General features: G+C 40.8%; 2 protein-coding genes across 2 annotated transcripts; one reads left to right on the top strand and one right to left on the bottom strand.

The window, feature by feature from the left end:
• The first annotated feature begins 4,028 nt into the window (after positions 1-4,028).
• On the top strand, positions 4,029-5,150 carry LOC119771721 (putative nuclease HARBI1). Its single transcript, XM_038267842.1, has one exon. It carries the CDS (start codon positions 4,029-4,031, stop codon positions 5,148-5,150), a length of 1,122 nt encoding a protein of 373 aa, XP_038123770.1.
• Positions 5,151-6,562: 1,412 nt separating this feature from the next.
• On the bottom strand, positions 6,563-8,165 carry LOC119771735. Its single transcript, XM_038267857.1, has 2 exons — positions 7,635-8,165; positions 6,563-6,958 (listed from the first exon to the last, which is right to left on the bottom strand). The coding sequence occupies exons 1-2, from the start codon at positions 8,163-8,165 to the stop codon at positions 6,563-6,565; spliced, it is 927 nt and encodes a 308-aa protein (XP_038123785.1).
• Positions 8,166-12,209: the final 4,044 nt, after the last annotated feature.

Raw genomic sequence — 12,209 nt, 5'->3', positions numbered from 1 at the left:
TTCAGGCTATCCTGTCATTTACACTGAGAGAGAGAATAACAGTTAACTCATGGATTGAGAACATGTATAGAAAGAATTTTTGTTTGACAATCTCATTATTTTGGTTTGTGTTTCCCTGACTTCAGCCGTCTTTCTCTTCTTAGTTGTTGGTGCTTTTACACCCTCAATGCTTCCATTAGACATGCCAGCAAATTTAATTAACTTTCCAAGGCGTCCTAACCCATCATATCGTCAGGATTTAGGGTTCTTTGAGGTTTATCTTTTCTTTTTTGTCAGTTTTAACCTTTTCACCATTATTTAATTTCTATTTCTCACCTGCGTTTTTTTCTGCTCAGGCTTGTTAGGTTTCTGTTTCTGTGATGTTTTTCTTTTGATGTTCAGTTTTGCTTTGGTCTTTGTTTTATAGTTTTTTTATGGTTTAATTCTTAGTTTTGTGTTCTTTGTGTTATTCTTAGTTAGTGTCTCAGTCTTGGTTCTGTTGTGTTTTTCTTTTGAGTTTTCAGTTTTAATTTTCTCCTTGTTTTATAGTCTTAGTGGTTTAATTCTCATTTTGTTGTTTTTTCTGGTTATTTTCAGCTCTCTATGATTTTTATTTGTTCCCCTATGCTGCCCTCTTGTGTTCTCCTTTTTCCCTAGCTCTTTTCCTCTCCTGTCCTGTGCTCACCTGTTCCCAATCTGCTCATTAGCATTCTCTTTGTCTCAGTCTCCTTTAAATGCTCTCTCTCTTCAGTTCTTGTTTCCTGGATCCTTGTTTAATGATCCCCCTGATGTCTCAATGGTTTCGGGTTTGTTTTTGACTTATTTTCCTGTTTTGATTTTTGTTTTTTTGTAGTGATGGTGAGATGAAGCCTCATGAGGCATTGAACCGTTTGGCCTATTTGCTTCAACGATCCCCACAGTTCATGAGGCTCCATGTGAACATGTCACCACCTACTGGTGTAAGGCAGAACTTCAGTTGGTAATAAAATCTGATTTTTTGCAACGTTTTTCTTTTTTCCCCCTTTTAAGTTCCTTTGAAATTGTTAATTGTTAGTGTGTATAATAACATATTTTTTAAGTTTTTTTAAGTGTAAAATTTCTTAGAACAACAACAGACAGTAAAAGTGTTTGTGCAAATTGGGCAATGATGAGCAAATGAAAGGAAACATAATAGTTTTTCAAAAATTTTTGGTTTTATTTAATCAGAATTGGTGTTTAACCAATCTTTTGGCTAAACCAACCAAATTTGGCAGCATTTTTACCCAATGTATATTTTTACTAGGGTAAACCAATGCAAATTAGTCTAATTAGACAAAATAATTAAGTTTAATTGCAACTTTCAAAAGTCAAAGGCTGGGTTTGAACCATCTACCTCAAGGGCATGAGCCTGTGTCTTACAGATGACACCACTAATATGGACAACAATAGAATGGAGAAAATACTCCTTAATGCTGACATGTTAACACTAACTTTGTCTGGTGGCTTGCTCAGATTTTTGATGATTACATTGTTTATTCTCACCAAAATAGTTTTAAACAACTACATTGGTTGGAAAAACAACCAATCTATTCTTAGAATCCATCCAAACTCTATCATTCCTCCAATCTCCAACATCTTGACTGAATACTGAGGCGTTTTCAATTGCTGTCAAAATTCTTGTGCTTCCCGAACCGCTTCCTAAAGCAGTCACGTGGTTTCACGGTAACAAGGCCTCGGACGTCATTAATTTTGGCCCCTCCTCTAAATGAATCACGCCTCGACACGCGCTTCCGGGAAACGCCCCCTCCATTACTCGACACACGCCTCTAAGCCTCTGCTCTCAAAACATCACTAGTTTTTTAGACTCCTGGTCTCTTGTTTGTTTGGACTTAGTTTTCATTTTGGATTTAGGATTCCTGGTTGCCTATTTGGACTTTGTTTCATATTTGCATTATTGGATTACCTGCCTCTGTGTTTCAGTTTACTATCATTAAATCAACAAGATATTCACCTCTGCCTCTGCTTTGGCGTCAACAATCCACAAACAAATCTTGACAGGACTAAAGTTTTTAAAGTAGTTGAAGATGCATACAAATTCTAATTGGCTGTTTGAGATGGTATTGGATCAAAAAAATAAAGTGCTTATACATATTAATATTCGTGGCAAATGAGTGAACTGAATGACTGCCTGAACTTCGTAGTGCTTGTTATATATCTAATATATCTAATAACACTAAGTGTGATTTTTCTGCTTATGTGTTGTACCTTTTTCTATTATCAGCAGATTGATAAAGGGCATGGTTTACAAATGAATGACGACCGACCCAGAACCTGGGATTACAGGACTACAAAACTTCTAAAGCCGCCTGGAAGACTTCTGGGTTTTGTGCCCTAGAACGTTTTTTTCTTTTTTCAAGAAAAACATACATGTGCTATCCACAATATAATCCCTAATGATCATAACACACCTGTTTATCATAATTAACTGTACTACTCGCATAGCATTACATGTACACTCCTCAAAAGGGAGTTTTTCCTCTCCACTGTCGCTACAAGCATGCTTAGTGTGAGGGATTACCTTTGAATTGATGCAATCAGCTGGTTTTCCTTAGATAGAAAGCTTTGAATCAATTTGACTGTATGATCTGGTGAACTGCAAAGTGCCTTGAGATGACATGTGTTGTGAATTGGCGCTGTATAAATAACCTGATTTGAAAAGTTTAATAAATGGATTTATCGAGGACTTTGACCAAGACTTCAGACTGTTTTTTTTTTTTTTTTTTTTTTTTTTTTTTATTCAGCCTTACACATTGACAACCAAGTTTTAGCAATTTATGTGTTTTGAACATTTATCCTTTAAATATAATGTTATCTTGAACATCATAATTGTGTTGAAAGATTTGTACATTTTTGGTTTACAGATCATCTTGGGTTAAAAAGGTCGGGGATCACTGGACGACACAGAGGATGCAGAAAGGGTTGATGGGATAGTTTTCTCTCCAAAATAAAGAAACATCACAAAATATATATAGCAGACGACAGAAAGTTTTTCAATCCCATACTAATCGGATTTTGGTCATGTGGAAAACAATGTCGGTATGTACTTAGTTATACTCATTTACTCAATGCAGACAAGGGGAGGTTTTCAAGTGGCTACATACATTAATTGTTTAAAGGATTATAACCTCCAACATTTATCATAACTGAGTTTGCATTATTAGTATTTTACCTTTCAGATTTAAATTTTTACATATAGGTGCTTCTAGATAATGTATCCTACTTGTATGCCACAAATTACTTTAATACAATAGTATTTCACTGTTCCGACAAATACAGAGGGCACCCTAGTATCTACGCAAGTTATTTGAAGTTGACCTGAAAAGTGAACTACTGTTGGGATCCTCAGGCTTGCCCACCAGAGGGCGCCGAGGATCCTCTTCTGCTCTTTGTTGTTTTTTCTGTTTAGGACTGGAGTTACTGTTGGGATCTGGAAAATACCATCTGTCTCCAGCAGAGTGCGCCGTGGGTCTCCTAGGGCTGGAGTCTTCCAGCACACCTGAGACGCATCTACTCATCAGGAGACCTTCCCTTTATAAACACCTGCCAGACCTTGCTTCTACGCCGCAGTGTTGATCTTAGTTTGGTTAGCAACCTGAGCCTCTGTAACTGAAAGAATCTCAGGCCCCGTCCACACGAAGACGAACCCTGGCCTAAACGCACAAATTTTTCACCAAACCAGCCTCTCATCCACACGAAGCCGGCATTTCGGGGGTCTGTAAACGATTTTTTTTTTATTCACCCTTCAGAGTGGGAAGATTCTGAAACGCCGTTTTCGCGTTTCCATCTTTACACCCTAACCGCATTTTTTTTTTTACACGCATGCGTCATAGCGTCGCCTCTAAACACGCAAGCGTGACGATAGTATCACAACAACAATGGCGCCTTACTGTGTTGAATGGTTGCTGCTCACGCTACTCACCCTGCTGTCGGGCTTACAGCAGAATCTTCTTCTTCTGGGATATCTCCAGGAAGAACAGAGTAATATAGACGACATAGTTCATCACCTCAATATGACTGAACCACGGAAATGGACCCGCAGGGCAACCAGGCGAAGGTTTTGGGTGAGGCCTGGCAGAACCAGTAGCTGGTGGGACAACTTTGTTAATGGTGTTATTCTGGACGATGAATGGAAGGCAAACTTTCGCATGTCACGACAATCTGTTGCCACGCTCACCGATGAAATACGCCCATACATTGAATGCCAAGAAACGAACATGAGAGCACCTATGGAGCCGCTGAAAAAAGTAGCAATGACCCTTTATTATTTAAGTGACGAGGGCAGGCTCCGAAAGACTGCTAACGCCTTTGGTGTATCGCGGCAGGCTGTTTCCGTCACAGTCAGGCAGACCTGCAGGGCCATCTCCATTCACCTTGGTCCCCGGTACATCAGACTACCCTTTTCAGAGGATGCCGCCACGGAACTGGTCGACGGTTTTCAGCGTGCTCATGGAATGCCCCAATGCCTAGGAGCAGTTGATGGCACACATATTGAAATAAAACAGCCATCGGTCAACTCCACGGACTATATAAATAGAAAAGGTAAACACACCCTAAATGTCCAGGCGGTGTGCGATTATAAGTACCGATTTATGGACGTTGTTATAAAGTGGCCTGGAAGTATGCATGACGCACGCGTGTTTGCTAACTCGGAGGTAAATCAGTTCATGAAAACCGGAAAGATTCCTACTCTCAAACGGCAGATTGTGCATGATGAAGATCCCATACCAATCTTCCTCCTAGGAGATCCAGCATATCCGCTTCTGCCTTATCTGATAAAGGAGTTTTCCAATGGTGGATCATCGCCACAAGAGCAGTACTTTGGGCTCTGTTTATGTAGGGCACGTATGGTTATTGAGTGTGCTTTTGGCCGCCTGAAAGCTAGGTTCGCTGCACTCAGAAGGCCGATGGACATAAATATGACTGACCTGCCTTACATCATATATTCTTGCTTTATCCTTCATAATTTCTGTGAGGCCGCCAAGGAGACCATGGACGAAGTATCCGTGTTAGGAACAATGCAAGGAGAGATGGACTCTCAGCCTCCCACACAGAGCAACAACTACGTCACTGACTGCAATGAGGGGGAAGGAAAGAGAGTGAGAAGAGTTGTCATGAAGTACCTTGATCCTTAAAAACTAGGATAGTGGAAATGCAAAAACACTATATTGCATTGTGACATTTACTACACATCTGCATTTGGGAAAAGATTTGTAAGCTTTTGAACAGCTACTATATTTTCTTTGTATATAACAATTTGTATGACTACCAGTCCTGCCTTCATATTACCTGTGTGCAGTTATTTTTAGCCGGAGTAACAAAAAAATAAAAAATAAAATAAAAAAGGTTGATAACTACAACTTGTTGATTCCACTTCCAGGTTCAAGATATTTACTTTGTATATACGTATTTTCTATGACTACTAGTCCTCCCTTCATATTGCCTGTGTGCAGATATTTTTAGCTAGAGTAAATAAAAAAATAAAAAAAGGTTGATAACTACAAATTGTAGATTCCACTTCCAATTTCAAGATATTTACTTTGTATATAAGTATTTGTATGACTACTAGTCCTGCCTTCATATTGCCTGTGTGCAGATATTTTTAGCTAGAGTAAATAAAAAAATAAAAAAAGGTTGATAACTACAAATTGTAGATTCCACTTCCAATTTCAAGATATTTACTTTGTATATAAGTATTTGTATGACTACTAGTCCTGCCTTCATATTGCCTGTGTGCAGATATTTTTAGCTAGAGTAAAAAAAATAAAAAAATAAATAAAAAAGGTTGATAACTACAACTTGTTGATTCCACTTCCAAGTTTAAGATATTTACGTTGTATATAACTATTTGTATGACTACTAGTCCTGCCTTCATATTGCCTGTGTGCAGATATTTTTAGCTAGAGTATAAAAAAAAGTAAAAAAAGGTTGATAACTACAAATTGTTGATTCCACTTCCAAGTTCAAGATATTTACGTTGTATATAACTATTTGTATGACTACTAGTCCTGCATTCATATTACCTGTGTGCAGATATTTTTAGCTAGAGTAAAAAAAAAAAATAAAAGGTTAACTACAAATTGTAGATTCCAATTCCAAGGTCAAGATATTTGTGAGTGATCTTAAAGTTCCACTTGACTTGTATATTGACAAATATAGATAGATTAAATGTTATGCTTAAATGCAATAAATGAAACAAATGCACACTCCAGTATGGCTTTTATTAAAGTGAAACAGTTGTTAAAGCTGGGTCACATAACCCAGGCTGTGCAAAATCAAAAGTACAAAAAAACGTGGTTCTTTTCCAAGAACTGAACAATTCACCCGAGTGATGTTGTGCTACATTATAACTTTATTAAAGTGAAACAGTTGTTAAAGCTGGGTCACATAACCCAGGCTGTGCAAAATCAAAACAACTAAAATAACTTGGTTCTTTTCAACGAACCAAACAATTCACCTGAGTGATGATGTGCTAAAATTGTAACTGTACAACAGATGAACTTATTCATCTTGAAAAAGTGATCGGGTGTAAGAAAATGAGGGTGTGTTATGTTGTGACGGTTCCTGTGATTGTGGGGGTGTTGGTGTATATCTTCCTGAGTGGAGTGCTGGACTTGGTGTGTGACACTGTTGAATTGGATGGTGGATTTGGGTACAAGTGTGACTGTTGGTGTCCTTGGAAGTGTCCATAAGCAGTGTTGGTATTGTAGTGACGTGCAGGTGGAGGCTGGAGTAACAGCTCCCTCAGTAACGAAAATCCATCTTGTATGGTGTTGGTGATGTTGGCTATGTTTGTGTTAATTTGTTGTATGTTCTCCTGATTGCGCCTTGATGTCTGCTCCATCAGCTCAAGCATTCTTCTTTTAATCTGAATATCTTCCTCTGCGGTCTCTGTAGGAGTCCTCCTCTTCAGCCTGTCCCCTCTGTGGCTATTCAGCTTGGCCTGAAATGAAATAAGAACATTATATAGCGGGCAACAGTTTGGCATATGTTTGTTGATTTAAAAAGGAACATTACATGGTATTTCAAGTCAGTTACATCTATTAGGCGCACCGTACTATGCAGCTGGTATGTGGGGGTCTTTTAGAGAGGTCTATTTAGTCTTTTAGTTTGCTTTGTGAACTATAGCAATCAATAATAGCTATGCACTGATTCTGATAAAGCGTTCAGCTTTTCTTTTTCTTTTACAGAGGTCTATCTGGTATTTTACTTTGCTTTGTGAACTATAGCAACCATTAAGAACTATGCACTGCTTCTGATAAAGCGTTCACAGTTTGTCTTTCCCAGTATAAGTGTTATAGTCCATTTTTTAGGGCTGTGGGTGAATTTTACAATAAGGCATCTGGGGTTTTACACTGTAGCTGCTTCTTACTTATGACTTTTTATTGTTATTTGTTTTTACTTATTTTGCTATACGTTTGTCAAAGTTTGGTTATATCTGGGAATAAAACTTAACATCTGACTCTCAGGGTTACTTTTGTATTAAATTTCTAGTAGGGCGCACCACACCTAAGGGCGCGCCGCACATTTTGAAGGGAAAAAAAGACGTTTATATGCGCCTTTTAGTCGTGAAAATACGGTACTCTAATAAGTACACGTAGGGCGTTGATGAAACCTACCTGCAGCATCTGTCTGCGCTGCTTGATTACTGGAGAAGGCAGCACACTTTCGGCTGAGACTGCAGATTGCGGCGAGTCAGCGGGCTGATCCGAAGTCTCCGACATCTGCGTGGAAGTCTCGTCCAGGTCCGCCGTCTCGACTCCAGATTCAATCGAGCGCGTAGCAGGCGATCCACCCCAGATCTCCTCACAGAGTTCGAAAAACAAGAGCACCACACGCCCAAAGCCACTCTTTCGTCCACTGTCCACCGCTGCTCTGTATTTTCCCCTGATATTTTTTATCTTTGCGGTCAGTTGTGCTTTTGTAATTGCTGTGGAGTCATGAGGAAAGTCACGGTCTGTAGAGTCACGTGGATATTGCTCCTGGAAAGCCGACATTATATCGCTGTATTTTGAATGACAAGTCTCCCAATCGACACTTTCTTGTAGTCTTTTGACTTTATAATCAAGTGTAACTCGAAGCAGCAGTTCCACTTCATCATCTGTCCAAACAAGACTTGTACATGATCGCCCAGTCATACTTGCCGCCATCTTTTCTATTCGGTTCTTCTTCTAGGGGTTTTCCGGTTTGGTTGTTGTAGTGCGCATGCCCAACATTTCGTCGCCTATTCTTGCTTTGGCATCACAGCGCCACTTACAGGCCTGGCATACATTTTGCAGCATTTTCATGCATTCGTGTGGACGCTCACATTTATTTTACGTCTCCGTCTTTACGGCAAACGTTTTGGAAAATATCAGCGTTTCGTGTTCGTTTTGACTTCGTGTGGACAGGGCCTTAGTTGTCTCTAGTGAGAGATCAGATTCTAATTCTCCTTTGTTTGTGCCTCACAGGAAACCTGTCGCTAGTCTGAAGCTCTGGGTGAGCTGCCTCACAGGAAACCTGTCTCTGGCCTGCAGCTCTGGGAGAGCTGCCTCACAGGAAACCTGTCTCTAGTCTGAAGCTCTGGGTGAGCTGCCTCACAGGAAACCTGTCTCTAGCCTGAAGCTCTGGGAGAGCTGCCTCACAGGAAACCTGTCTCTAGCCTGAAGCTCTGGGTGAGCTTAACCTGCCAATCAGCCCTGGTGAGCCAACCTGAAGATTCCTATGTGGAATTTACCTGAAGTTTCCTATGTGGAATGTACCTGAAGATTCCTATGTGGGATCAACCTGAAGAATCCTATGTGGATATCCCCTGCTGTTCTCTGTGAAGAGCTGGAGGCTCTGATCATGGTCTGCTATGCTAGGTCTGAAGCTAGACGCTTTAGCTCCTCGTGAACTCTGCTAACCAACAGTCTCTGGTCCCAGTCAAGACTTCAGTTAACCAGCCCGAACCAGTTCCAGATCCAGTTTATGATCTTGTGTTTTGTGCCAACTCAATAAACTCTGTTATACTTTTACCCAGCCTCCGTTTTGTTCTGCATATTGGCTTGCATCTTTGACCCATCATGACAACTACTTAGTAGCACACATGGTTCAGATAAAAAAGGTTAGTCATATTTTAAAAGAGAAAGATTTAGACATGTTATTCCAACCAAAAACACACAAATATTGTACATACACAGATTTCCATGAGCACATGTGAACACAAGACACACAGACAAATGAGGCAACATTACGCATTCTGTACTCACATACACACAAACCAGTACACCCCAGAAAGGAAGAAGTATAATTAGGGTTTTTGGAGGACAAGTTGTCTGATTGTATGAAGATTTTTGATCATTTTTTTATTCTTTTTCAAAAGAGAATTACCCACTATAACAATAGCCCAACAGATTTGAGTATGCATGTGTTTCGTGAGTTTATAGGGCTTCTTCAGACGGAAAATATTCTTAGTAGCAGGTGTGAGTGGCCCCAGGCTCGCCCTGAAGAGCCCAGGGCCTACAAGGAGACAACCAGAGACCTAGACATCTAAAGGAACCCAAGACAACAGGAACAAAAAGTGGGTAGACATTTGAAAAGCCACACCTACCCGAAAAAGGACAGTTGAGAGACCAGAGAAGCCTTACCCCAGAGGTTACGGTGCTGAGGCCCTGTAGGGCAGCAAGTCATGCCCAAGGTACACCCGGAAGAGCCACCCAGAGGTGGCAGTAGCGTACCATAGCCCAAATGAGCCCCCTATAATGTTAGGTAACGCCTAATCCCAGGCAACCATTTCCCCCTCCTCACCTGAAAGGAAATCTAAACCCACCTCTGCATTCGGCTAAATTTCCCAACACAAAAGAGAAACAGTTGAGTTGAAATGTAGACACCTCCCCCTCCTTACTGACAGTGTGTGCTCAGAGAGAGTGTGTGCTCTAAAGTTGAGGCAGAGGCTATTTCAAGATTAATATAATCCAACAGAATGTCTCTACACTGGGTATATTAAGACTTTTTGTTTTTCCAGTTCATGAGGATAGTTTTCTTTACGATACATAAAGCAATGAAGATGACATTGAGGAAATCTCTGTCAAAGGTGACATCATCTTGGTTTTCCAGTAAGCAAACATCTCAGACACACTGACAAATCATCACATACCAGACACAAGAACCCCTGTACAGGTGTGCATGGACATAGTTGTATGGTGTATTACTTGAGCATTGTAGGAAGTTATCAGATGCAAAACCCATCTTAAACATCTGCCTGCATAGTGTACTCTATCAAGGACTTGGTATTTCATAAGTTATATAAAAAAAAAAAGGATTTCAAGTCATGTCAAAGGTTCTCAAGCAAGTCTGAGAAGAACAATTTCGATCAACACTATCTGATAGAGGAGTCTCCCATTTTTCAACGGGAAAATATATTGGGCCTCATGCAAGAAGCATTCTTACAAGGAAATTTCTTAAATCATTCGTATGATTAATTTAGGTGAAAATATTGCATTCATAATTTTTGACATAGGAGTCTTGTGCATACAGTCAGCTGTTGTCCACACCTAGTTTTTCACTAAATGACTACATTTGTTATTATTTTGAAGCAGTTGTCTATCTAACTAGGCTACATCATTTGCTATGTTTTAGCATGGAGAACCTGGTAATACAAGCCAAAGCAGTATGACGTTTTAAAGGTTTTATCGACAAGGTTGAGTATATTATAGACAAGGGGAAGGCAGGCAGGTCCTGGACAAGAGAAGGACTTGGACCAACAGTGCATGCAGAAGCAGACTTCAACTGCAATAGCTGTCAGCTCCAGGCTAGACTTACGTTGGGAGAGAGGATAAGCAGAGTTTAGCTCTGCAGAAAAGATCTGCGGTGGGTAGAACTTGCAGTAATGGTAAGGCGCAGCTTGGAGTAGTCCTGATAGTCAGACGTGGCCTGCAACAATCCTGAACGCTAGACATGGTCTGCAGCAGCCCTGAAGGTCAGACGTGGCTTGCAGCAGTCCTGAAGGTCAGAAGCAGCTGCCCAGAAGGTAAGACATGTCTTGCAGTTGCTGAGAAGATCAGACATGGCTTCCAGATGCCCAAAAGGTCAGACATGGCCTGCAGCTATCCAGAAGGACAGATGTACCTTGCACCTACTCACAGTGGGCAGCACTGCTACCTGGCAGCAAGAAGCCCAGGTTCATTCTGCATGGAGTTTGCATGTTCTCCCTAAACATGTGTGGTACTCTTCCTCCCACAGTCCAAAAACATGACTTTTAGCTTAATTGTTTTCTCTAAATTCTCCTTAGGTGTGAATGGTTGTTTGTCCTGATTCTCTCTGTGTTGGCCTACGATGGACTGGCGACCTGTCCAGGGTGTACCCCGCCTCTCACCCGTAGACAGCTGTAGATAGGCACCAGCACCCCTTGCGACACCACTTGGGATAAAGCGTGTCAGAAAGTGGATGGATGGATCCTGCTTATATTTAACCAGCTCTCTAACCAGTCATCAGGGCCAGATTATTCCCTCGAGCAAGTGGGGAGAGTGTGTCCAGTGTTTCTCAGTGTTTCTGATTTCCTGTTCCCATCTGAACGGTTTTAACCTGCCTGTTTATACAGTAATCACGCAGGATTATTCAACAGCCAGCAATGAGAGCGTTTCAGCATTACCTTAGTGTTTCTGATTTCCTTGTCAGCCTTTCAGCTTCTGAGCCCGCTTGTTCCTGTCTGATCTGTTTTTAACAGTGATCTGTTTGCCTGACCTGTTTTTGGGCTCTTTCTGGATTCTGCCTGTTTGCTGAACTTGGAGTTTCTACCTGGCACTGACCTGGATTTCCCTCTGGAATCTTCTTGGATTATCCTGCTCTCCTTTGTCTGCCCAGATTTGGTCTCCTGTTTATTCTTCGTACTCCGGGGCTACAGCCTCTTGGATTCTATTAGCGGTGCCGGTCAAATCTTGTTGTCAGTCGACCGGCTTGAATCAACCTTGTTCTCTGGGCACCAACTAAACTAACTCTAGGTTAGTAACTCACACGTTCATAATCTTCCCCCACCAGATTTACATGGCCACTAACCTGTGTTTCCTTTCTGGAGAGGTTCCTGCCCTTGAAGCCTTAGCTGCAGCCTTTTTAATAAACCCTTTTAAAAAAATTGTACTGTCTGCCTTGAATACTGGGTACCCTGTTCTGAGGCATGACAAATTCATGCAAACTTTTTACAATCAATTTTCATATCAGTTGCGAAACGTTGAATT

The sequence above is a fragment of the Cyprinodon tularosa genome, unplaced genomic scaffold (genome assembly GCF_016077235.1).
Source record: "Cyprinodon tularosa strain WSP-4 unplaced genomic scaffold, ASM1607723v1 ctg687, whole genome shotgun sequence".
Taxonomy (NCBI): domain Eukaryota; kingdom Metazoa; phylum Chordata; class Actinopteri; order Cyprinodontiformes; family Cyprinodontidae; genus Cyprinodon; species Cyprinodon tularosa.
Note: the sequence above shows the minus strand (reverse complement) of the source record. Positions and strands in the feature narration are given on the sequence as shown.

Bases quoted from the DNA above. Each gene is read 5' to 3' on its own strand.
- LOC119771721 (XM_038267842.1), top strand. From the start codon at position 4,029: ATGACTGAACCACGGAAATGGACCCGCAGGGCAACCAGGCGAAGGTTT.
- LOC119771735 (XM_038267857.1), bottom strand. From the start codon at position 8,165: ATGGCGGCAAGTATGACTGGGCGATCATGTACAAGTCTTGTTTGGACA. The intron at 6,959-7,634 runs GTAGGTTTCATC...ATTTCATTTCAG, and splicing joins AGCGCAGACAGATGCTGCAG to GCCAAGCTGAATAGCCACAG.